The 24400-nt window shown below is 38.4% G+C and overlaps 1 protein-coding gene across 6 annotated transcripts in view; it reads left to right on the forward strand.

The window, feature by feature from the left end:
- LOC105498900 (zinc finger protein 484) overlaps positions 1-24400 on the forward strand; it is a 137821-nt gene that overhangs the window by 92984 nt on the left and 20437 nt on the right. For 3 of the 6 annotated variants that reach the window (XM_011771283.3, XM_071077506.1, XM_071077505.1), the window contains one exon: positions 8176-8220. In XM_011771283.3, the coding sequence (XP_011769585.2) occupies positions 8176-8220 (45 nt within the window). Of the gene's footprint in view, positions 1-5044; positions 5458-8175; positions 8221-12064; positions 12148-24400 lie in introns of those variants that run through there. The other 3 variants (XM_011771285.3, XM_011771286.2, XM_011771287.3) reach the window with 3 other exon arrangements.

Here is a 24400-nt window from a genome sequence, read left to right on the forward strand (position 1 = left end):
TACTTCAGTAAGAAAGCCAGAATTATTAATGCCCCAAATAGGGAGATGAAGTGGAGGGTGCCTCGCATGTTAACCAAAATGATCTCTCTTTTAGACAAAGAGGATAAACATTTTCTTATGAGGGTTTTTTGTTTGTTTGTTTTTGTTATGTCGAGTCTCTTTAAAATGTTTGGCAAAATGTTGAAGTTCATACAATGGATAATGGGTCAATTTTTTGTTTACATACCATGTTAAAAACTTCTTGTTTAGGCCGTCAAGAAAAATGTCCAAGGGTCACTAAAACTGTCAACACTGGGAGCTAATTCTGAATATCGTCTATAGATGTTGTTTAGGGAGATAGTTTCTCATATTTTACATTAGCCTTAGCTAAATAATATTCTAAGGATGTAATAGTTGAGTCCAAATTGTGCTTGAGGTCTCCTCATACCCATTAAACAGACTACTGAATGGTAGGAATATTTTGATATTGTTGTTTTAAGGTGCCTCTTAAATGAACAATCGCTGCTCTCTCGGTTATAATTTACAGTTATTATACTGGAACCCTGCTGATGTGGTGGTAAGGCATTGTAGAGGGAAAGCAGTGTGTAATTTTATGATTACATATCCATTTTCTAGTGGGCCTGAGTCCCTGGGCTCTGACCTTCAGAAGAATTTCTTAGCCCTTTTTTTAACCCTTTATGTGAGACAGGAAGTCTAGTATGGGCTGAGTTGTGTAATTGCCCTTCCCCTAAGTCTGTTAAGGCTCTGGTAAAGTATTACCTTTTGAGGACAGGTCTTTCTTAAACAGAGCCCTGTGTTCTAGTTGTATTTCAAATAGTTACTTTCCCTCTCTCCCTGCCAGGTGCATGAAGGAATTTATTTTCTGTTCACAATGAGCACCTGGTGGGGCTCCTGGAGGTAAAACTCACGTAAGCGTGGGAGAATCCAGGCTCTTTACATATGGGAGTGGAACCAGATCTTTTAATGTGCTTATTTCTGTTGACTAAAAGTAAGAGGCTGGGCTGAGCACTGTGGCTCACACCTGTAATCCCAGCACTTTGGGAGGCCAAGGCAGGAGGATTGCTTGAGGCCAGGAATTCAAGACCAGCTTGGGCAACATAGAGAGACCTCCATCGCTACAAAAAAACAAAAATAATTAGCCAGGCATGGTAGTACATGCTGTAGTCCTAGCTAATTGGTAAACCGAGGTGAGAGGATCATTTGAGCTCAGGAGTTTAAGGTTACAGTGAGCTTTGATTGCACCACTGCACTCTAGTCTTCCAGCCTCAGCCACAGAGCAAGATCCTGTCTCTCCAAAAACAACGACAACAACAATAACAACAAAGGAAAGTGAGGACAGCTGCCCAAAAGACTCAGATCCAAGAAACCCTGAATATAAACTCTATATGGCCTTTACTAAAAGCAAAAAAGGGAGACAAGGAGTGGGCTGATACAAAGCGATTTGTCAAGAATTCTCACTGATTATAGAAATAACATTAATTAGTGATTGGCTATACATTGTTAAGCTCTAGGATGTGGGTTACCATATCCAGTATGGCCTTATTAGGTTAATTTATAGCTACTTGTGGCAATAGCAAGCAGTTTCGAGAGATGAATGCATAGCTCAAAATGACTGCTGTCTCATTTATTTATTCATTTATTCATTTATTTATTTATTTATTTATTTATTTATTTATTTATTTAGAGATGGAGTCTCCCTCTGAAGCCCAGGCTGGAGTGCAGTGGCGCGATCTCGGCTCACTACAAGCTCCGCCTCCAGGGTTCACGCCATTCTCCTGCCTCAGCCTCCGGAGTAGCTGGGACTACAGGCGCCTGCCACCGCGCCCGGTTAATTTTTTGTATTTTGGTAGAGACGGGGTTTCACCGTGGTTTCGATCTCCTGACCTCGTGATCTGCCTGCCTCTGCCTCCCAAAGTGCTGGGATTACAGGCGTGAGCCACCACGCCCGGCTTGCTGTCTCACTTTAATGTCTCTCTGGGCTTGATAATTTAAAAGGACTGGCATTCCTCTGATAAAAGTTATTTTATTTTCTCATTTTCCATCAATATATCCTGTTCAGTGAAATATCTGTTCATGCCTTTAGCCCATTTTCTAATTGGATTGTTTTTTCTTGTTGTTGTTGTTGTTGTTGACTTTTGAAAACTTCAAGAATATTCTAGATATGAGCTCCTTGTCAGATATGGTTTATCAAGTGTGATTTGCAGTTTTCTCCTAGTTTTTACCTTGTCTTTTTATTAACAGGCTCTTATGCAGGCCAAAAGTTTTAAATTTTGATAACATCCAAATAATAAATTCTTTGTGTGTGTGTGGTATTTTTTTGGTGTCATGTCTAATAATTATTCATCAAGTCCTACATCCTGAAGAATTTCTCATTAAATTTCATATTTTTATATTGAGATCTATGATCTTTTTTTTTTTTTTTTTTTTTTTTTTTTTTTTTTTTTTGAGACAGAGTCTCACTCTGTGGCCCTGGCTGGAGTGCAGTGGTGCCATCTCAGCTTACTGCAAGCTCCGCCTCCAGGGTTCACGCCATTCTCCCGAGTAGCTGGGAACACAGGCTCCCGCCACCACGCCCGGCTAATTTTTTTTTTGTTTTTAGTAGAAACAGGGTTTCACCGTGTTGGCCAGGATGGTCTCGATCTCCTGACCTCGTGATCCACCCTCCTCGGCCTCCCAAAGTGCTGGGATTACAGGCGTGAGCCACTGTGCCCGGCTGATCCTTTTTTTAAATAAAGACATGAGGTTAGATTGAGGTTCGTTGTTTTGTCTATGATATCTAACTGCTCCAGAACCACTCTACTACTGAATTGATATAGCACCTTTTTCAAAAGTCAGTTGGTTGTAGTTGTATGGATCTATTTCTGAGTTCTCAATTCTGTTTTATTGAACTGTCTATCCCCCTGCTAATACCACACTGTCTTGATTTCTGTAACTACGTAAAAAGTTAAAAAATTGGGTAGAATAATTCCTCCCATTTTATTCTTCTATTTTGGACTTGTTTTGTTGAGCTGTATTATAGAAAAAACTATTTGTGACACCTGTTAAAAAATAGTAAGACAGACTTTATTAAGAGGGATTATTGCAATAGATATAGAGATTACTGCAATAGGGTTTTGCAGTAATCTCCAGTTTCCATATATTCAGGTTTCCCTCTGAATATAGGGGAAAGTAGAGATTTTACAGCCACAGAGTAGGGTGGAAGGTTGGTAGTGTATGGAAAATTACTAATAGGAGGGAATCTGGCTAAACTGACCTCACAGGATTCTTGCTGAAACCATGCCAGAGTGATCAGATATCACCTGGGGATGGTAGACAATAAGAAAACAAATTAGATATCAATGGTGATTATGATATCTAATTTGTTACTAGATATGAAGATGGAGGATTCTGACTAAATTGCTAGGATTCTTACTAATATTGGGCAATGCATAGACAACACAAAAGCCCAAAAGCCAGGGTTTAGTTGACGAGAGAGTTCAAAGGAGCCTGGCTAGAGTCTGGTTATGGAGAGAATTTTTGTGAGCTGGCTGGGTCTTCCAGAGCTACGTAGAATAAAAATGATGAGCACAGACCTATTTTTCTTCTTCCCAAACTGAATGGGAAAGCATTCAATCTCTTTCATCTTTTAGTTTTATGTTAGCTGTAGATTTTTTTCTAACTTAAAAGTTAGAAAGTTTACCTCTGTTCCTAATTCCTGAAAGTTTTTTTTCATTATAAATGGGTGTTGAATGTTTTTCAAACGCTTTTCCTGCATTGATATAATCACGTAATATGCTTATCTTTAGCTTGCTAATGTGGCGGGTTACACAAATTGATTTTTGAATACCAAGACAGCTTATTATTCCTGGAATAAACATCACTTGTTCGTGGTTTGTAATTATTTTTATATATTGTTGAATTATTTTTGCTATTATTTGGTTGAGAACTTTTTCCATCTAGATTCATGAAGAATACTGATTTCCATTCTTCTTCTGTCTTTAGCTCTGATACCAGAGTAACACTGGCCTCATTAGTTGGAATATCTTTCCATTGGCTTCTTTCTATCCTTTATTCTGGAAGAGACTGGATATAATTCGTGTTAACCTTTAAATGTTTGTTAGAATTCTCTGATCTATCTATCCAGGCCTGACGATTTCTTTTTCAGATGTTTCAAATTATGACTTCAATTCTAGGGCTATTCAACATAACTATTTCATTTTGTAAGAGAGAATTTGTGCTTTTTCAAGAATTAATGCATTTCATCTATATTGTGAAATTTATATTTGTAGAGTTGTTTGTAGTATTCTCTTTATTCTTTTGATTTTGTCATCGTCTACAGTGGTATCTCCTGTTTCATTCTTGATATTGATGTTTTGTGTCTCCTCTGTAGGCTTGTCAATTTTATTGACATTTATAGAACCAGCTTTTGTTTAATTGGTTTTTCTCTATTTTTCTTTTTACATTTTATTGAGTTATCTTCTTATCTTTATTATTTACTTTTTTCACTTGCTTTTGGTTTATTTTGCTCTTCTTTTTCTAGAAGTGGGGAGCTTGGTTATTACTTCGTTATTACTTCAAAATTTTTTTCTTTTCTAATGTAAGCCCTTAGTGGTATAAATTTCTCTTTCACCACTGATTTGGCCACATCCCACAAATTCTGATATGTTGTGTTTCACTTTCATTCATTTCAATGTATTTTAAAAATCTGAGACTTTCTCTTTGAACAATGGATTATTTAGCATGTGTTTTCACGTGTTTGGAGATTTTCCTTTTATCTTCGTGTTACTGATTTCTAGTTTAATTCTATTGTGTTCAGAGAACAAACTCTGTATGATTTCAGTTGTTTTAAATTTGCTGAGATTTGTTTTATGGCCCAGGTTACCTCATATCTTGCTAAGTGTCCCATGGACATGAAAAAAAAAATGTGTATTCCGCTGCGTTTGCGGTATTACGTAAATGCTGATTAGTTCCTGTTGGTTAACAGTGTTGTTGTGTCCACAGAAGCACTGGAGAAAGATTGTAACCTGAGGTGACAGGCTTTGATTGTGTCCTGGCTTAGTATGATGGGACACACCTCTGCTTGCTGCCTTCCCTCTGGACGACCCTCAGCCCCTCAATCGCTACATCACCTCAACATGGCCGCACACAGGCCAGAGTGTCTACATGGGCGCCGCCATACTGGCGCCCCGCCTAAGCCACTGAAACGGGAGCGTGTTTGGCAAAGCGCCATGTTGACTACTGGCAACCTTCGGCCACGAAGACTGCTGAGCATGCGCACACCCAGGCAGCGCTGTAAGAAGTAGGGAGGCATTGAGAAAAAGGAAGTGGGTCCTGTTCTGGTTCTTGCGACTATAGTCACCGCCCGAAGCAAATGACCACTGTCCTGAGAGAACGTGGGTGAGGGGCAGGTGAATAGAGGGATGGCAGCATCTGTGGACTGAGCAAGAAGAATCTCTGATGTCTGTCGTGAGCCCTCCGGTCAGTGATAGGGACGGACGGTCAATGGATGGAATAGTGGAAGTCGGAGCGATCTCTGATGGTGGATCTGAGGGAGCAGTGAGAGGGCACTGAGGGGTCTCTGGTGGTGGATCTGCAGGCGGAGTGAGGACGGACTGGGGGTCTCTGGTGGTTGATCTGAGGGCGGAGTGAGGGCGGACTGTGGGGTTGTGGGGGAGGATGACTGTGGGGACTAAGGAGGGATCTGAGGAGTGAATGATGCACATCTTAGTTTCCTCTCTTTTATACGTACCGATCTGTTTACATTTTCGTTTCTGTTTCATGATCATGATGTATTTTGCTAAAGATTTAAAGAATATGTTACATAGAATTGCATATTTCCATTTCCATTTTGTTCTGTTTCATATCCAAGATTAGTAGCTCCTTTACCATTACGGTTATTGTATTTATATATCATTCATTCTTTCTCTCCCTATTTAAAAAGAATCAAGCGTCTGAAAGGTCTATCTGTTTTACTGGATATTTTGAAATGTCCAATAAACTACTCCCTACTCTTTTAATATTAAATTTTTTCTCTTTTTCTTTTTACGTACTTTCTCTTTTTCCCACTTTTTGATGTAATTTGTTGTTCTTTCCCTTCTTAAGTTTTATGCTGGATACACTTAGGGTAGTAAAGTTTCCTTAACTACATCTTTATCTATGAAATGTATAAATTCATCTTGATGTTTCCCTTTGATCCTTAGTTATTTAGGGGAGTTTCTTCATTCCCAAATTATTAAAGTATGTTTTAGCTGTCTTTTATTTTATTCTATTGTCAGAAAATGCAGAGTATCAAGTCTCAACTTTTAGCAGTTTATCAAGATTTTCTTTGAAGCCAAGTTACTCAATGAACTTTGTTCAACAGATATAAGAGAAAAATTATATTTTGTTGTATGGGCCAAAATTCTCTTTAAGTCTTGCCTGTTGGTATTTTTCAAATCTTTATCTTTCCTAATTTTGATCTACTTGTTTAATATTCTGGAAGAGATACAATAAAAATCTCTTTAATAGTTCACTTTGCAGTTATATGTGCTTTTTTGCTAATTTTATTTGTGTGTCTGAGGGACGGGCATACGTACACCTAATGGTTAATGCATTTTTTATCCTTTTTCATGTATTAAATGGTATTATAGGATCCCTTTTTTCAACCAAAAAGAAAAAAGAAAAACACTTTTTAATATCGAATTCCACTTTGATACTTACATTGCCACACCTGTTTTTACTTTTATTGCATTTGGATGATGTGTCTTTGCCCCGAGCTTTATTTTATATCCATATTTGTCTCTGTGTCAGATTACCTATTTGTTTACAATAGATATCTTTTGTTTTTTTCAAATCCAACTTGTAGTCTCTGTTGATAGAATTTTACCTCTCAGTTTAGTGTAATAATGATTTATCCGATTTTATGCCTTCCATTTGATGTTTACTATTTAACTCTTTTTATTTTCTGCCTTTTCTTTATATAATATTTTCATTGGATTGATTGAATTTCTGCTCATTGTTTCCATTCTGCACCCCATTTTTTCCATTTTTTTTCCTGAGATTATTAGGAATGTTTTATCATAGGGTATTATTAATTTTCTCTTTAGTGGCCTCTTTATCACATTGTCACATTGTCCTTTTTTATAATTATATATCTTTTGCAATAATTATTGCTGAACAATATTTTCCTATTCAACATTTCTTGATGTGTGATTCAATTTACATTTATTTGGACTACTTCTTTCAGTATTTCTCTCAAAGATAAAGATACTCTGCAAGTGATTTTATTTCTGAAAATGTCTCTCTGGCCCTGACAGAGGAGAGGTCTTTTAGATGCTATTTCCGACATCATTTAGCTTTCACTACTGCAGATAAAGAGTTTTCTTATTTCCTTAATTCTTTCTCTGTAAATAGTCTTTTCACAATTAGATTTAGAAGTGTTTTCTATTTATAAATTTATTCTATACATTCAAGAATTGCGCCAGATTTGTTCATGAGTTCCTATTTGTGTATGTGGAGGAGTTTATAGTCAGCTGTGTCAGCGGAGGGAGATGTATTCGTGTGCTAAGGCCCCAGTGCAGGTACAGGTATGCCTGGAATTGGCACTCTTTGGATGGCTGATGGAGATGTGCGGTGGGTAGTCATACAGGCATAGAGGTCAGTCATGGGGACGTGGGATTGATTGGTAAAGAGCCAGAACAATTAAGGTAGAGGAATTGAAGACTCTGTGATCAGGAATTGTAGGATGAGTGATGCAGGGCTCATGGGCAGTAAGGCATGGGAATCAGTGAATCTGAGGTTTCAGTAATGGCTTCTGGGAGTAGTCTCTGGGCACCAATTGGCACTTAGAGCAGATTGAAGAGTGGTAGTGAGGAGTTAGGTACCAGGGTTGATGATAACTTGAAGGGCCTGTGAAATCAGATAGTATAATGATGTAATAGAACAGTATGTCCTTTGGATATTTTATAAAGTATTTAAGCACTCCACAATTATTGGATATCTAAATGTTTCTAATCTTTCTTTTTTATTAACCATGTTATGGTAAAACTTTTGCACTTAAATCTTTGTACAGTATGGGATGGGATGATATTTTAATGTTGTAGCTCCAGAAATAAATTTTTGAGTAAGGCACATGGGCAGTAAATGATGTATGTGTCCATGTGTGACATTGGCACACTTCCTTCTCTCATCTCTACCTCTACCCATCTGTTTTCTCAGATCTCTGCCCCTTTGTCTGAAGAGCCAAAAATGACCAAGTCCCTGGTGAGTTCTTATTTGTTCATCTGTTTATTTGTTGCTTTCTTTTACTTTTAGTGGATTTTAGGAGACATCTAACAATCCCTATAGTAAGATGACACGACTAGATAAATAAAAACTAAGATCAGAGAAAATGAAGACGAGACTGTCAACCCTGAATCAAGTTTAGAATATATGGTCTTACACAGTTATGAACTTTGAACTGTTAAATTGTCTCTGATCTTCCTGAAAGACATAGCAATAATGGAAATTGGATACATGGTTTATATTAATAAAATTCACAAGTAATTTATTTCATCTGTGGTAAAGATTTCATGGTTCTTGGTGTTTGAGAAATTTTTTGATAGATCTCCAGATAGTTAATGACAGAACAGTCTTCAACAGCAACCCTACCGAAAGTGCACTAACAGGCCAGGTGCAGCGGCTCACACCTGTAATTCCAGCACTTTGGGAGGTCGAGGTGGGTGGATCACCTGAGGTCAGGAGTTCCAGACAAACGTGGCCAACATGGTGAAACCCCATCTCCGCTAAAAATACAAAAAGTAGCCACAGTTTTTCTGTTGCTGTCTTATAGAACAGTGCTTCTGACACTTTACTTGCATTTGCATTTGAATTCAGATTCTGATTTAGTAGCTATGGGATGGGATATGAGAATTTTTATTTCTCACAAATTTCCACAGAACATCAATGCTCCTTGTCCCAGGACCATCTTCTGAAACAAACTTGAGGTTTTATCATGAATGGAAGTTGAATTTTGTTTTATGCTGTTTCTGTACCAATTGACGTGATAATGTGATTTTACTTGTTGAATCTGTTGGTACGGTAGATTACACTGATTGATTTTTTAATATTGAACCTGCCTTGCATCCATGGAATAAACTCCACTTGGTTGTGGTATATACTTTTAAATTTATTTGTATTTGCTAATATTTTGTTAAGGGTTTTTGTATCATATTTATGAAGGGTATCACTTTTTTTTTTCTTTCTGTCTCTCTCTCTTTCTTTTTTTTCTCTTGCTACTATTTCTGGTTTAGGTATCAGGATAACCCTGGCCTCATAAAATCAGTTGGAATGTGTTCCTTTATATTGATTATTCTGCCAGAGATTGTGTATAGTTTGTGTTTTATTTTTCTATACTTTGTCCAGTTTTTGTGTCAGAGAAATCATAGCCTCACACAATAAACTGGGAAGTATTCCCTTCTCTTCTCAGTTTTTTCTGGAAAAAACTGTGTAGAATTGATGTTAATTATGTTAATTCTTCAAATATTTGGTAGAATTCTCCAGAGAAACTGTCTGGGTCTAGAGATTTCTTTTTTGGAAGTTTTAAGATTACAAACTCAGTTTCTTTAAGAGTTACGGGCTATTCATATTGTCTACTTAATATTGAGAGGGTTGTGGTAGTTTGTGTGTTTTCAGGAACTGTACCCTTTCATCTAAGTTGTCAAATTTATGTGTGCAGAGTTGTTGGTAGTTGTCTTAGTCAGCTCAGGCTGCCATAACAAAGTACCATAAACAACAAAAATTTATTTTCTCACAGGGAGGCTGGAACTCAAAGATCTTGGTGCGAGCATGGTCAGGTTCTGCTGAGGGCTCTTTTCCTGGCTTGTAGACAAAAACCAGATTCTCACTATGTGCTCACAGGCCATTCCCTAGTGACCGCCTGCCTGCCTGCCTATGGAGAGAGAATCTCTCTCTATGAGGCCACCTGTCTTATCAGATTAGGACCCCTACCTCGTTTAACCGTAATTACCTCTTAAAAGCCCTATCTCCAAATACAGTTCCATTAGGAGTTAGAGCCTAAACATATAAATTTTTGGAGGACTGAGAATGTCTTGATTTCCACGTTCTCCTGAAGGATATTTTTGCCTGATCCAAAATTCTAAGTTGAAAGTTTTTTTTTTTTAGCACTTGAAAAATGTGCTACTTCCTTCTGACCTCCAGAGTTTCTGATGAGATATTAGTTAAAACTGCATGTTCATTTTCTGTTGCTGCTGAAATAAATTATCAAAAATTTAGTTGCTTAAAATAACACTTTTTTTTTTTAACATACAGTTCTATATTTTAGAAGGCCGACATGGGTCTTACTGAACTAAAATCAAGGTGTCAAAAGGGCAGTATTCCTTTCTACAGGCTGTAAGAAAGAATCTGTTTCTATTTTCCATGGCTTTTCTAGCTTCTAGTGGGTGCACACATTTCAGTTTGTGGCCCTTTCCTCCAACTTCAAAGCCATCAACGTTGTATCTCTCTGACCATTCTTTTGTAGTCACATCTTTCTCTGACTGTCTTTTATTGCCTCTGCTTTAACTTTTTTTTTTTTTTTTTTAAGGCGGAGATTTGCTCTTGTTGCCCAGGCTGGAGTGCAGTGGTGCGCTCTTGGCTCACCACAACCTCTGCCTTCTGGATTCGAGCGATTCTCCTGCCTCAGCCTTCCAAGTAGCTGGAATTACAGGCATATGCCACCACGCCCTGCTAATTTTGTATGTTTTAGTAGAGACGGAATTTCTCTATGTTGGTCAGGCTGGTCTCAAACTCCTGACCTCAGGTGATCCGCCCGCCTCGGCCTCCCAAAGTGTTGGAATTACAGGCTCCCAAAGTGTTGGAATTACAGGTGTGAGCCACCTTGCCTGGCCCTCCTGATTTAACTTTTAAGCAAATTTGTGATTATATTCAGTGCACCCAGATAATCCAAAATAATTAATCTCCCTATTTTAAGGGCAGCCAATTTAGCCATCTAGATTTCATCTGAAACCTGACTTCCCTTTTGCCATGTAACCCCACATATTCACAATTTCTGGGAATTAAGATGTGAACATCTTTGGGGAGCCATCGTTCTTAGTATCACACACTGTCATTCCAATTCTTTTTCTCCTATGGGTAATGTGTAGTTTCTCTCTGAATGCTTTCAGCATTCTTTCTTTGTCTGTAGTTTTCAGAAGTTTGACTAGAATTCTTTCTTAGTATGAATTTCTTTGTTTTTTTTTTCTTTTTGGGATTTGCTCAGCTTCTATCTGTAAGTGTATATCTTTTGGGAAGTTTCAGAAATTTTCATTCATTATTTCTTCAAATACTTGTTTAGCCCCCATTCAGCCCCCATTCCTTTCTCTTCTTTTTCTTTTTCTGGAACTCCAATGACACAAATGTTAGATTTTTTGTTACTGTCCCACATGTCTCTGAGGGTCTGTTCATTTTTTTCTCGGTCTGTTTTCTCTCCATTCTTTAGATTAGATCATTTCTATTTTATTTTCAAGTACTCAGATTATTTCTTCTGTTGTCTCCCTTCTTTTGAGCCCATCTATTGAGTTTTTAATATTGGTTATTTTTTAGTTCTAAAATTTTCATTTGATTTCTTCATCTCTTCTCTATTTCTTTGTTGAAATTTTTTTATTGTTTCAAGTGTGTTCATATGCTTATTAAAACATTTTTATGAGGACTGCTTTAAAATCCTTATGAAATAATTCTGATAACATGCATCACTTCAGTTTTAGGATCTGTTGATTGGTCATTTCCTTATTCAAGTTGAGGTTTCCTGGTTCTTGGTTATTCAAACGATTTTGTAATGTATGGTGGAAACCTTAGACTCTAGATCTTATTTGAGTCCTCTTTTTTAGCAGGCGTCCTCTGGGCCAGTGTGGGAATTGGGGGACCTTGCTGTGCTACCGCCAGGTGGATGTGAATTTGCAGGTTCCCTACTTGAACTCTGTTGACAGTCTGTGGGGAGAGAGACACCTCATTACTGCTAGTTGGGGTTGGCAGTTCAGGCTCCCCAGTAGACCTCTGGTGACATCACTTTGTCTGACGGGAGAGGGTACCTTGTTTCTGCTCTTCATGCTGTCTTCTCTGATATTGTTAGGTTGGATGGAGGTCTTGGATTTTCATCTGGCCTCCTCTCACACCATACCTGTGGTGATGGAAAGACTGTCGCTTTACTGCCAGGTAGGAATGGAAGTCCAGCCCTGATGTGGCTCCCACTGGCGGGAAAGCTACCCATTACCACTGTGCAGAGATGCAAGTCCCAGCTCCCCAGTTGGCTTTTTCTCATACTACCCTATTGTAGTGGAGGGGCATCCCCAGACAGCCAGGCAAATACAGGAGCCTAGGCTAACCACTGAGTCTTTGCTGATGAGAGATGAATCAAGTCCACAGTTTTTTGTTGTTTTATTATCTGTGGTATTTGCTTGGAGTAGGTTTTGTCTAAAAGTTTTTTTTCTCTGTTGCCCCTTTCCTGGTCTTTTAGCTAGAGAGAGCACTTTTTTCCAGGCCTTTTTGTATGCACTTGTTGGTGTTTCTGGATTGTAGGTTTTTCGAACACCTGGTCAGGGCTATCTATATGAGGCCGAAAGACGCAGAGAGCTCATTACTGTTTAGCTTCCTGGTTCCTGAGGCCCTTAGCCAGGGTGCCTATTTTTCTTTACCTTTCAGAGTCTCTGTATGTTAGTTTGATGGATAATGTCTATGGTTTGCAGATGAACTTAACAGGCTGAGTCAAGACAACTGCATCTGCTGTATCTTTCCAGGAGTGGAATCCAGTTTATTGATTTTGAACAGAGGACTTCATATATTAAGCATAGTCTTATATGTTTTGTTCAATTATAACTGCCTCTTTGTCCTTTGCATTTGAACTTTTAAAAATAAGTATTTCATTTTCAATGTCATGAACATTTTACCTGTAGTTACTTAGTCAAATTGTTCTTTGTGGTTTCTTAGAATAAAACAGTTGTCATCTGCTCTCTTCACCCTCAAATTTCAGCTTCTCAAAGGTAATCACTTTGAACTCAGTTTACTGTCTTTTGCTCTTTACTTTCATATGTCTAAATAACATGTTTGTATTGGTATTTCTAGGCTTTCAGTCTTAAGCAGTTATCTACAGATAACACAATGGAAATAAGGAATTAGCTTTCTTTCAGACACTCGGGCCCTTGACACTCACGTACACATTTCTCATGTACCCTCCTTCTAATATGGGTATTTTATTTATTTATTTATTTAGTAGAGATGGGGTTTCACCATGTTGCCCAGGCTGGTCTTGAACTCCTGGGCTCAAGCAATCTGCCCACCTTAGCCTCCCAAAGTGCTGGAATTGTAGGTGTGAGCCACTGCGCCCAGCCTAATATGGGTATATCATAATTTGGGGTAAATCACTAGGCTGCATTTTATTATGATGATGATTTTAACAATATTCACAAGTGAGCCATTTACTTTTTATGCAGTGCTTTTTGTTTTACCCGAAATTATAAGTCTCTGGCTTAATTATTTGTTTTGTTTTCCATACAGACATATACAATATATATTATACATATCACTAATTCATCTCTAGTCTTCCCATGTATATAAATACCTTCTCAATATATTACAATATGTTAAATAATAACAGTAATATAAACATTAATACAGTGCTTACTATATGCTAGGCACTATAAGCATTCTCTATTAACTAATTCAGTCACAAACCCTATGAGTTATTACTGTGGTTTGGATATTTATCCTCTCCAAATCTCATGCTGAAATTTGATCCCTAGATGGTGGCTTGTGTGTAATCCCAGCTACTCAGGAAGCCAAGATAGGAGGATCACTTGAGGCCAGGAGTTTGAAATCAGCTTGGTAATATGGCGAGACCCTGTCTCTTACAAAAATAAATAAATAAAAAGAAATTTTAAAAATAAAAGAGGGCTGGGCACAGTGGCTCATGCCTGTAATCCCAGCACTTTGAGAGGCTGAGACAGACAGATCACAAGGTCTGGAGATCGAGACCATCCTGGCTAACATGGTGAAACCCCGTCTCTACTAAAAATACAAAAAAAAAATTAGCTGGGCATGGTGGTGGGCAGCTGTAGTCCCAGCTACTCGGGAGGCTGAGGCAGGAGAATGGGGTGAACCAGGGAGGCGGAGCTTGCAGTGAGCCGAGAGCGTGCCATTGCACTCCAGCCTGGGCAACAGAGCGAGACTCCATCTCAAATAAATAAATAAAAAATAAAAGAGAAGTTTGATCCCAGTGTAGGAGGTAGGGCATAATGGGAAGTGTTTTGGTCATGGGGACAGATCCCTCATGAATAGATTAATGCTGTCTCTGGGGAGGTGGTGAGTTCTCAATCTTATGAGTTCCATGAGAGTTGGTTGTTGAGAAGAGCCTGCTACCTCCCATTCTCTCTCTTTCTTCCTCTCTTGCCATATGATCTCTGCATACACCGGCTTCTCTTCCCCTTCTGCCATGAATGGAAGCAGCTTGAAGGCCCTCCCCAGATGCAGATGCTGATGCCATGCTTCTTGCACAGCCTGCAGAACCATGAGCCAAATAAACCTCTTTTCTTTATAAATTACCCAGGCTCAGGTAGTCCTTTATAGCAACGGTAAACAAAGACAGCTATCAATAATAATTATTCTCATTTTACAGAGGAGGAAAACTGTTACACAGAGAAGTAATTTGCCCAAGATCACACAGCTCCTGAATGACGAAGCCAGGAAAATAAGACCCAGGCCGTTGGCTCTAGATTACATGCTATTCATTTCGGCTCTTTAAAGAAACTCCTCTTGGAGTTGTCGACCTGCTCATAGTTACTCTCTATCTGATACTCAGCTACTGGCATGGGCTGTCCCTTCCACATGATACTAGGAATTCTTATGTTTCTCAAAGTTAGATCTCTTGAGTCTCAAGAAGCTGGGTAAGACATAGAAATGGATTGTCCTGTAGAGTCTCCAGAACGAATGCAGCCCAGCAGGACCTACTTTGGACATATGGCCTCCAGAACAGTGACAACTTTGTGTTATTTTAAGGCCAAAGAATACAGGTGACCTCTAGAAGCTAGAAAAATCAAGGAAATGGATATTCCCTTAGAACCTCCAGAAGGAATACAGCCCTATTGACACCGAGATACAAGCCCAAGTACAATTATTTAGGCGTCTCTAAGACTACCCTCACTTATGACAGAAACTGCAAGCTCAGGAATCTCCAAGACCACCCTCAGTTTCAATAATTCACGAGAAGGACTGACACAACTCAGGAAAGCCATTATACTCACGCTTATAGTTCATTGCAAAAAGAGGATGTGGATTAAAATCAGCCCAAGAAGAAGTGCTCTGTGCAGTATCATGGAAAGTTTCAGGTTACTGAGTTTCTCATTAGTATTGTATTTTTAATTTCAAGGACTCTTTTCTTCAGTTCTGAACGATCTTTCTAATATTAATGGGTGCAATATTCTCTTTTTTTAAAATTTTACTTTAAGTTCCAGTATACATGTGCAGAACTTGCAGGTTTGTTACATAGGTATACACGTGCCGTGGTGGTTTGCTGCACCCATCAACCCATCATCTAGGCTTGTTTTTTTGTTATTGTTGTTTTGTTTTGTTTTGCTTTGTTTTTTGAGATGGAGTTTCGCTCTTGTTGCCCAGGCTGGAGTGCAATGGTGCGATCTCGGTTCACCACAGCCTCCGCCTCCCAGGTTCAAGTGAATCTCCTGCTTCAGCCTCCCGAGTAGCTGGGACTACAGTCATCCGCCACCAGGCCTGGCTAATTTTTTGTGTTTTTTAGTGGAGACGGGGTTTCACCGTGTTAGCCAGGATGGTCTTTGACCTCGTGATCCACCTGCCTCGGCCTCCCAAAGTGATGGGATTACAGGTGTGAGCCACCGTGCCTGGCTAATTTTGTGTTTTTAGTAGAGATGGGGTTTCTCCATGTTGGTCAGACTGGTCTCAAACTCCCGACCTCAGGTGATCCACCAATCTTGGCCTCCCAAAGTGCTGGGATTACAGGTGTGAGCCACCACGCCCGGCCCCCATCATCTAGGTTTTAAGCCTGCTTGCATTAGCTATTTGTCCTAATGCTTTCTCTCCCCTTACCCCCCGACCCCTCGATAGGCCCTGGTGTGGCTTGTTCCCTGCCCTGTGTCTGTGTGTTCTCATTATTCAACTCCCACTTATAAGAGAACATTCAGTGTTTGGATTTCTGTTCCTGTGTTAGTTTGCTGAGGATGATGGTTTCCAGCTTCATCCAGGTCCCTGCAAAGCATGTGATCTGATTCCTTTTTATGGCTGTATAGTATTCCATGTTGTATCTGTACCACATTTTCTTTATCCAGTCTATCATTGATGGGCATTTGGGTTGGTTCCATGTCTTTGCTATTGTAAATAGTGCTGCAATAAACATACGTGTGCATGTGTCTTTTAGTAGAATGATTTATATTCCTTTGGGTATATACCCAGTAATGGGATTGCTGGGTCAACTGGTATTTCTGGTTCTAGATCCTTGAGGAATTGCCACACTGTCTTCCACAATGGTTGAACTAATTTACATTCCCACCAACAGTGTAAAAGCATTCCTATTTCTCCACAGCCTCTCCAGCATCTGTTGTTTCCTGACTTTTTAATAATTGCCATTCTGACTGGCATGAGGTGGTATCTCATTGTGGTTTTGATTTGCATTTCTCTAATGATCAGTGATGTTGAGCTTTTTTTCATATAATTGTTGGCCACATAAATGTCTTCTTTTGAGAAATGTCTGCTCATATCCTTCGCCCACTTTTTGATGGGATTGTTTTTTTCTTGTAAATGGGCTTAAGTTCCCTGTAGAATCTGGATATTAGACCTTTGTCAGATGGGTATTTTGAATAGGTAATACATGCATATGATTTAAAAGTAAGAAAATAAGTATATAGTGAAAAATCTCCCTCTTTCTTTTCCTATCAGCCCATGTCCTCAATCTGGATAACTAATTTTTTTAGTGTGTATTCAAAGTATCATTATATAGACAAAAACAAATAGGAAAAGTATTATGTTCCTTCCATAAAAGATGGTATGCTGTATGTATTTCTGTACCATTATAATTTTATTTTCATTTATTTTTAAGCCTTTACTATTGAGAAATATAAGATGCATTATAAATATGCTCTTGTGAACATTTCTTTCAGAAGTTATTTCTATCCAAAGGCAAGGTCTTGCTCTGTCACCCAGGCTGAGTGGAGTGCATTGGTGTGATCCCAGCTCACTACAGCCTCAACTTTCAGGGCTTAAGTGATCCTGCTACCCCTGCCTCCCAAGTAGCTGGGACTATAGATGCGTGCCACTATGCCTGGCTAATTTTTTTTTATTTTATTTTTGTAGAAATGGCATCTTGCTATGTTGCCCAGGCTGGTCTTGAACTCCTGGTCTCAAGCAATCCTCCTGCCTCAGCCTCCTAAAGTGCTAGGATTACAGGACTGAGCCACTGCACCTGGCCCCTCTCCAACTTTAGTATATGATGTTATACAGCTTTGCAAAGTTGTTATGCCAGTTTGTATTCCTACTAGTAGTGTGCAGATATGTTTAATACTTTGTGTCTTTACCAGTAGTTGGTGTTTTCAATCTTTACAATTTTAGCCGTCTTGGGGAGTTTGCAGATATCTCATTTTGGATTTAATTAGCATTTCCCTGGTTACTAATGTGATTGAACAGGTTTTCAGAATTTTATTGTCATGTACACTTCTTTTAAGAATTGCTTGATTCATTCCCCCCGGCTTTTTTTTAACTAAATTGTCTGTAGTTGGCAATGCTTTTTGTTGTTGTTGTTGTTTTGATTTTTTGTAGAGACAAGGTCTCACTATGTTGCTCAGTCTGATCTCAAACTCGTGGACTCAAGCAATCCTCCTGCCTTGGCCTCCCAAAGTACTGGGATTACAGGCATGTGCCACCGCACCCAGCCTGTTTTTTAATTTATATTCTTTATACATTTTGTGTACTATCACATTGTCATTCGTGTATGGTCCCCTAATATAATGATGAATATACTCTTTCTCTCTCTCTCTCTCTCTCTCTGTGTGTGTGTGTGTATGTGTGATTTCTATCTACATCAAAAAGAGCTTATTTGTGTTGTTCAGATATTCTGTATAATCCTTATTTTTTGACTATTGTATATTTGTTTTATGTATGAGATCTCATCTCCTTTGTAACTGGCTTGTCAATGTTCTTGCAGAAATTTTCCTATACGTGCCAAATTTTTGTTACTCTATCTAATGATTAATGAATGTAATCTGGTTAAAATCTCCCAGAGTAGGGAGGGGGAGTCGGGAAGTCTCCCACTGCGTGTGTAGATTTATCAATTTCTCCATGTAATTTTGTCAGCTTTTGTTTTATGTATTTTAGATTGTCATTCAAAATATGAATTATATTTTCCTGGAGTACTGGTCTTTTTGCTATTACATGGTACTGAAATTTTTGCTTAAAAGCTTAGGAGTCTGTAATCGCAACACAGTTTCTGTCTATTTTATTAGAATCGTTTGGCAAAATGCATTTTAGTATAACTGAAATCTAAAAATTACAGGCTTAAACACCTCAGAGTTTATTCTATCAAGCAAAAGAACTCTGAAAGTATTCATTCATGGCCTGGTGTCTTCACAAACTCATACACTGTTTTTTTCTGTTCTGTATGTCATTCTTATTTTGTGATTTTCAACCTCACATTACTTGATGGTTCCCGAGATTGGCTGGGGTGGCATTAACTGAGTCAGCGTTCCAGGCCAGCAGCATAGGGAGGTTGGGGAGGAAAGGGGCACTCACACCTTCTCCTTTAAAAAATGCCTTCTCAGAAGTATCACCTGTATCTTTGTGGCCAAAGCATAGTTTCCTGATTACATTTAAGGTAGGCTGGGAAAAGAGAGTCTTAGTGTACCCAGCTAAGAATTCATGTTCTGTTATTAGGGAAGAAAGGATGAGTGAATGTTGGAAGACAGCTAGCTATCACTGTCACATCTCCTAAATACAAAAGCCAAAATTTATTTGTCCTTTGCTTTTTTCATCCATCTTGGCATTCAGCCCCATCAACTAATCCCCACATGCATTCTAAGATGTTACTGTCTCCTGACTCTGTCTGATTTCTCAGTTTTTATTGCTGACACCTCTTCAATACTGGTAATTGTTTCAGATTATTTTCTTTACATTCTCCTTTATCAGGTGTCCTCTCAAGCAGTCTTATTTACTCAGATGATTTTAGTTATTAATTATCTACTGGTGACTTCCAAATCTTTATCTTCACTCTAGGCCTCTGCCTAACTTCCTGCCTAACTTCCTTCCTGTTAATTACAGGGATTCAACAAGCCTGCCTACATGTTTAATCCCTGTAATCTCAATATGTGCAAAATGTAAGTGATTTTATCTGGTTCCCTTTCTCCAACCTTTTCCCATTCATCATCTCTACTTCAGTATATGACACCATAATCCCAGAGTATACAAAACGAATAATTGAGAATTTCACTTTAGTCCCTCCTTTTTCTTACTGCATCTATCAATTCTAATTACTATCTACACCAATTTCTTTTTCTATATTCCTGTTAAATAATATTTTCCCCCCAACTTAGGTGTTTTATTCTTTCACATGAAATATTGCCTGGACTTCCACTCTTGCTCATTCAAATGTATTCTCCATGCCATTTCTTGATAGTCTTTTTTTTATTTTTTATTTTAAGCTCTAGGGTACATGTGCGGGTTTGTTGCACAGGTAAACGTGTGTCATGATGGTTTGCTGCACCTATCAACCCATCACCTAGGTATTAAGCCCAGCATGCATTAGCTCTTTTCCCTAATGCTCTCCCACCCCCCACCCTTCCCTGATAGGCCCCAGTGAGTGTTGTTCCCCACCCTGTGTCCGTGTGTTCAGCTCCCACTTATAAGTGAGAACATCAAGTGTTTGGTTTTCTGTTCCTGCATTAGTCTGCTGAGGATAATGGCTTCCAGCTCCCTGCATATCCCTGCAAAGGACATGATCTCATTCCTTTTTATGGCTGCATAGTATTCCATGATGCATATATGCCACATTTTCTTTATCCAGTCTATCATTGATGGGCATTTGGGTTGATTCCATGTCTTTGCTATTGTGAATAGTGCCACAATGAACATATGCATGCATTTATCTTTATAATAGAATGATTTATATTTCTTTGGGTATATAACCAGTAATGGGATTGCTGGGTCAAATTCCACTTCTAAATCTTTGAGGAATCACCACACTGTCTTACACAATGGTTGAACTAATTTACATTCCCACCAACAGTGTAAAAGCGTTCCTATTTCTCCACAACCTCACCAGCATCTTCTTGGCAGTTTTAAACACAAATTTAATCATCTTTTCTCATAAACACCTTTCCTTCACTGCATACAGACCTCTCATTATGCAGACTAATTTGTAGTTCCCTGAATTTATCATGTATTTTCCTGTCTTTATACCTTTGCTCATGCTGCTCCCTTCTAAAAATCACTTTACCCTACTCTGCTTGCATTAAACATGTCATCTCCCAAGACTAAGCTTAAGTTTCATCAACTCTACAGAACTTAGTCTTACACTCCATGTAGAATTTTCTTCTATTTGGGGTCATGCTATACTTTGCACATCTCTTATACCCTTTATAATCTCTGAGACAATTGTTGTAAGTTCTTTGATGTCTTGAAGCATATTGTGTAAAGTTGTGAAGATGTTCACAACATAAAGTTCTGAACATCTTGCTTAGTAAATATATGGCAGGTAATTCCTAAGAATTACCTAAGTAATTATGCTTCATAAATGTATGGCAGTTAATTCCTTTTTTACTTTTTTCAGACTTCTTTCTTAACTACCAATGGCAGGTAATTCCTCAGAATTAAGTTTAAGAGAATTTAAACAGAGCCTATTTTATTTTCACTGGATATTGAATTCAATTTTGATAGCTCTTTCCCTTCAGCACTTGAAAAATATGGTGCCACTTCCTTTTGACATCTGTGGTTTTTAATGAGAAATTCACTCTTGTTCAAATTGCCCTTTCCCTACAGGTAATGTGTCATTTCTCTCTGACTGTTTTCAGGTTCTATTCTTGAATTTGGATTTTATAAATCTTACAATGTATCTAGACATGGATTTATTTGAGGTTTTCCTTTTGGAGATTTGGTCAGCTACTTGAATCTATACATTTATGCCTTTTACCAAATTTGGGAGGTTTTCAGCTATTATTTCTTCAAATCTTTTTCCGGTCTCCCATCCTACTTTTTCATTCCTTCTAGGACTGATGAAATGATTGTTGGCTGTTCTGTTATTGTCCCACTGGGTCCCTTAGGCTGAATACAGCCCAAGGGAATTGATGAAACAATCATTTCATCAATTATTTTTTCTATTGTTCAGATACGGATAATTTCTATTTATCTATCTTACAGGTAACTGAGGTAACTGATTGTTTTCTTTGGATCTCCATTCTGCTGTTGAGATCATCCAGTGAGGTTTTTAATTTCATTTATTGTATTTTTTGGTTCTAAAATTTTCATTTTGTTCTTCCTCATACCTTTTATTTCTTTGCTGAGAATTTGTATATTTCTACTTGTTTCAAGACTATTTACAGCTGCTTGTTGCAACACTTTTAGTTAGCTACTTTAAATCCTTGACAAATAATTCCAACATCTGATTCATCTGAGTGTTGCTATCTGTTGATGCTCTTTTCTCATTTGAGTTGAGATTTTCTTGGTTCTTAAGATGATGAATAATTTTGGCTTTATTTAGGACATTCTAAATATCATGTTATGAGATTCTGTTTTCTCTTTAAATTCTCTATTTTAGCAGTTGTCAACACATTTAGGTTTAGAGTACGTGTCTTGGTCTATTTTTATGGGCTGTAGTTCAAATTCAACTTAAGTATTGAAAGTCTTTGCAGTTCTACTTTGGTCTCCCTCATTTTTGTGCAACCCAGAAGGCAATTTGAAACCTGGACAGTATCCCATACCCTAGTTCAGCCCTGAAAGCTTTTTCTATGTTGATTCTGATTGATTTTATACATGGGCTGCTCATAGGTATGCCCAGGGCATCATACACATCTTTAAAGAACCCCTTTTTATAACTTTCTCCATAGTCCATCCTCCACTCTCTATTGGAAGGAGAAGGTAGGTACTTCTTTGCTGTCATTCTCTTAATTTGGGGTAGGGTTAGCCAATACAGTCTATATAATGCCTGCTGGAGAGGCAAGAGGGGTGCTACCTCTCTTTGAGCTAATGCAGTTGGGATGGTTGAGAGAGCTCCACCCCACCATCTTGGAGTCACATTGTTTGGTGAAGAAGGCAAAGGATGCATCTTTTGTAGTTTTCACCTCGAGTATACTGTTGTGCAGTAAAGAATTAACTTTGCCTAAAGAGAGGTTTGGCTTTTGCACTCAGCTCCTGGGAGGTAACCTCTAAATCTTTAGAATGTCTTGCTTGGGCCATGCAAGATGGTATATAATGACAATGTGATTACAGTGGGAGCTTTGGGCCACACTGAATATTCTATGCCAACATGTGGTTTATAGTGGGGTACCTTGGCCATGCAATATCAGCTCCAAAGGGGCTGGAGACTAAGATCAGCCACAATGGGAGTCATTCATGTCCACATGATCACGTCTCAGTAAAAACTCTGGACATCAAGATTCAAGTGAACTTCCCCAGTTGGCAATACTCCATGCATATTATCATCACACATCATCGCTGGGAGAAGTAAGTGCTGTCCATATGACTCCACTGGGAGAAAACCACTGGAAGCTCACACCTGGAACTCTCTTTGACCCTGTGTTAAGCACATCTTTCCTTGGCTGATTTTGATCTGTATCCTTTCATTGTAAAGCCACTGTATAACACCATAGCCATGAGTATAATGGCTTTTCTAATTTCTGTGAGTTCTTCCAGCGAATTATGGAAACTGAGGGTGGTCTTGGGACCCCTGACTTGGAACTGGTGTCAGAAGTACGGGTGATCCTGGGAAATCCCCCTGCTTTCAGTAGGTGTCAGAAGTGAGGGTGTTCTTGGGTACTTCTGAACTTTGCAGGTATGTGTAGTCAAAAGGGCCCATCCTGTAGTGCTGCCCTATTTCAGATTATTTGACTGGAAAATGTATGCTTTGGGGAGGCCTTTTTTGTCTGTACTCACTGGTTCTTCCAGGCTGCAAGCTCCTCTAGTGCTCATTTTGCAGTACGTAGGAGCTCCCTCTCTCCCTCTAAGCAGTCCTAGGGAACTCACTACTGTGTTGTTTTTTAAGTCCTTAGGTTCTACTTTCTTTTCTCCACCAGTTAGTCTTCTGATAGATGCTTTATGTATTTTTCTAGATTTTAGGTAATTAGCAGGAGGAATGGGGTGGAATGCACTCTTTTTTTGTTTTGTTTTGTTTTTTAGAACCAGAAGTTTCAATCCTTGCTTTTAACTTGAATGTTTAAGGCATTTACACTTAATGTAATTACTAATGTACTTGAATTTATATATACTACCTTACTATTAGTTTTTATTTTTTAGTTTTTATTCATTTATTTATTTTTTTGAGATGGAGTCTCACTCTGTTGCCCAGGCTGGAGTGCAGTGGTGCAATCTTGGCTCACTGCAAGCTCCGCCTCCCGGGTTCACACCATTCTCCTGCCCCAGCCTCCCGAGTAGTTGGAACTCCAGGTGCCCACCACCACACCCGGCTAATTTTTTTGTATTTTTAGTAGAGACAGGGTTTCACCGTGTTAGCCAGGATGGTCTCGATCTACTGACCTCGTGATCCACCTGCCTCAGCCTCCCAAAGTGCTGAGATTACAGGCGTGAGCCTCCGCGCCCAGCCTTTTTGATTTGAACTACCTATTTTTTCATTGCTTTCTTGACTTTTTATATTACATAATTTTTTACTCTTTAATTTTTTCCTTTGTTTACTTGTTATAATTCTTTTACTATTTATTTGTTACCCTAGATATTAAAACATCCATCTTGAACTTACTATTTTATCTCCTTAATAATGCTAGGATACTAAAACATTTTAATTCTATTTGCTGCCTCCCACTTTTGCATTATTATTTCCATGAATTTAAATTCTGCATATATTTTAAACCTCCCAGAGAATAGTACTGTTATTGTTTTGCATAGTCAATATTTGCAGTTTTGTAAAGAGGTATTTGAAGAGCTTCTTGAATCCTAAGGGTTGATGTTATTCATAGCCATTACTTTCTTCAAATATTACTTCTTCCCTGCACTCTCCTCTTTAACTTCTCAGACTCTGATAGGTTATACTTTTTTACTATGTCACAAATATTCCTAATGCTCCTGCGGTTTTTTTCTTTTAAAAAAAATCTCTCTTTAAAGAAAAAAAAAATCTTTTTTTCTTTAAAAAAATAGTAAATATTTTCTATTTACTTCTCTTCCATTTCAGAAATTCTGTATTTTGCTGTTAAACCTGTATAAGAACTTCTTAATTTTAGATATTAGATTTTTCAAT

The sequence above is a fragment of the Macaca nemestrina genome, chromosome 14 (genome assembly GCF_043159975.1).
Source record: "Macaca nemestrina isolate mMacNem1 chromosome 14, mMacNem.hap1, whole genome shotgun sequence".
NCBI classification, from domain to species: domain Eukaryota; kingdom Metazoa; phylum Chordata; class Mammalia; order Primates; family Cercopithecidae; genus Macaca; species Macaca nemestrina.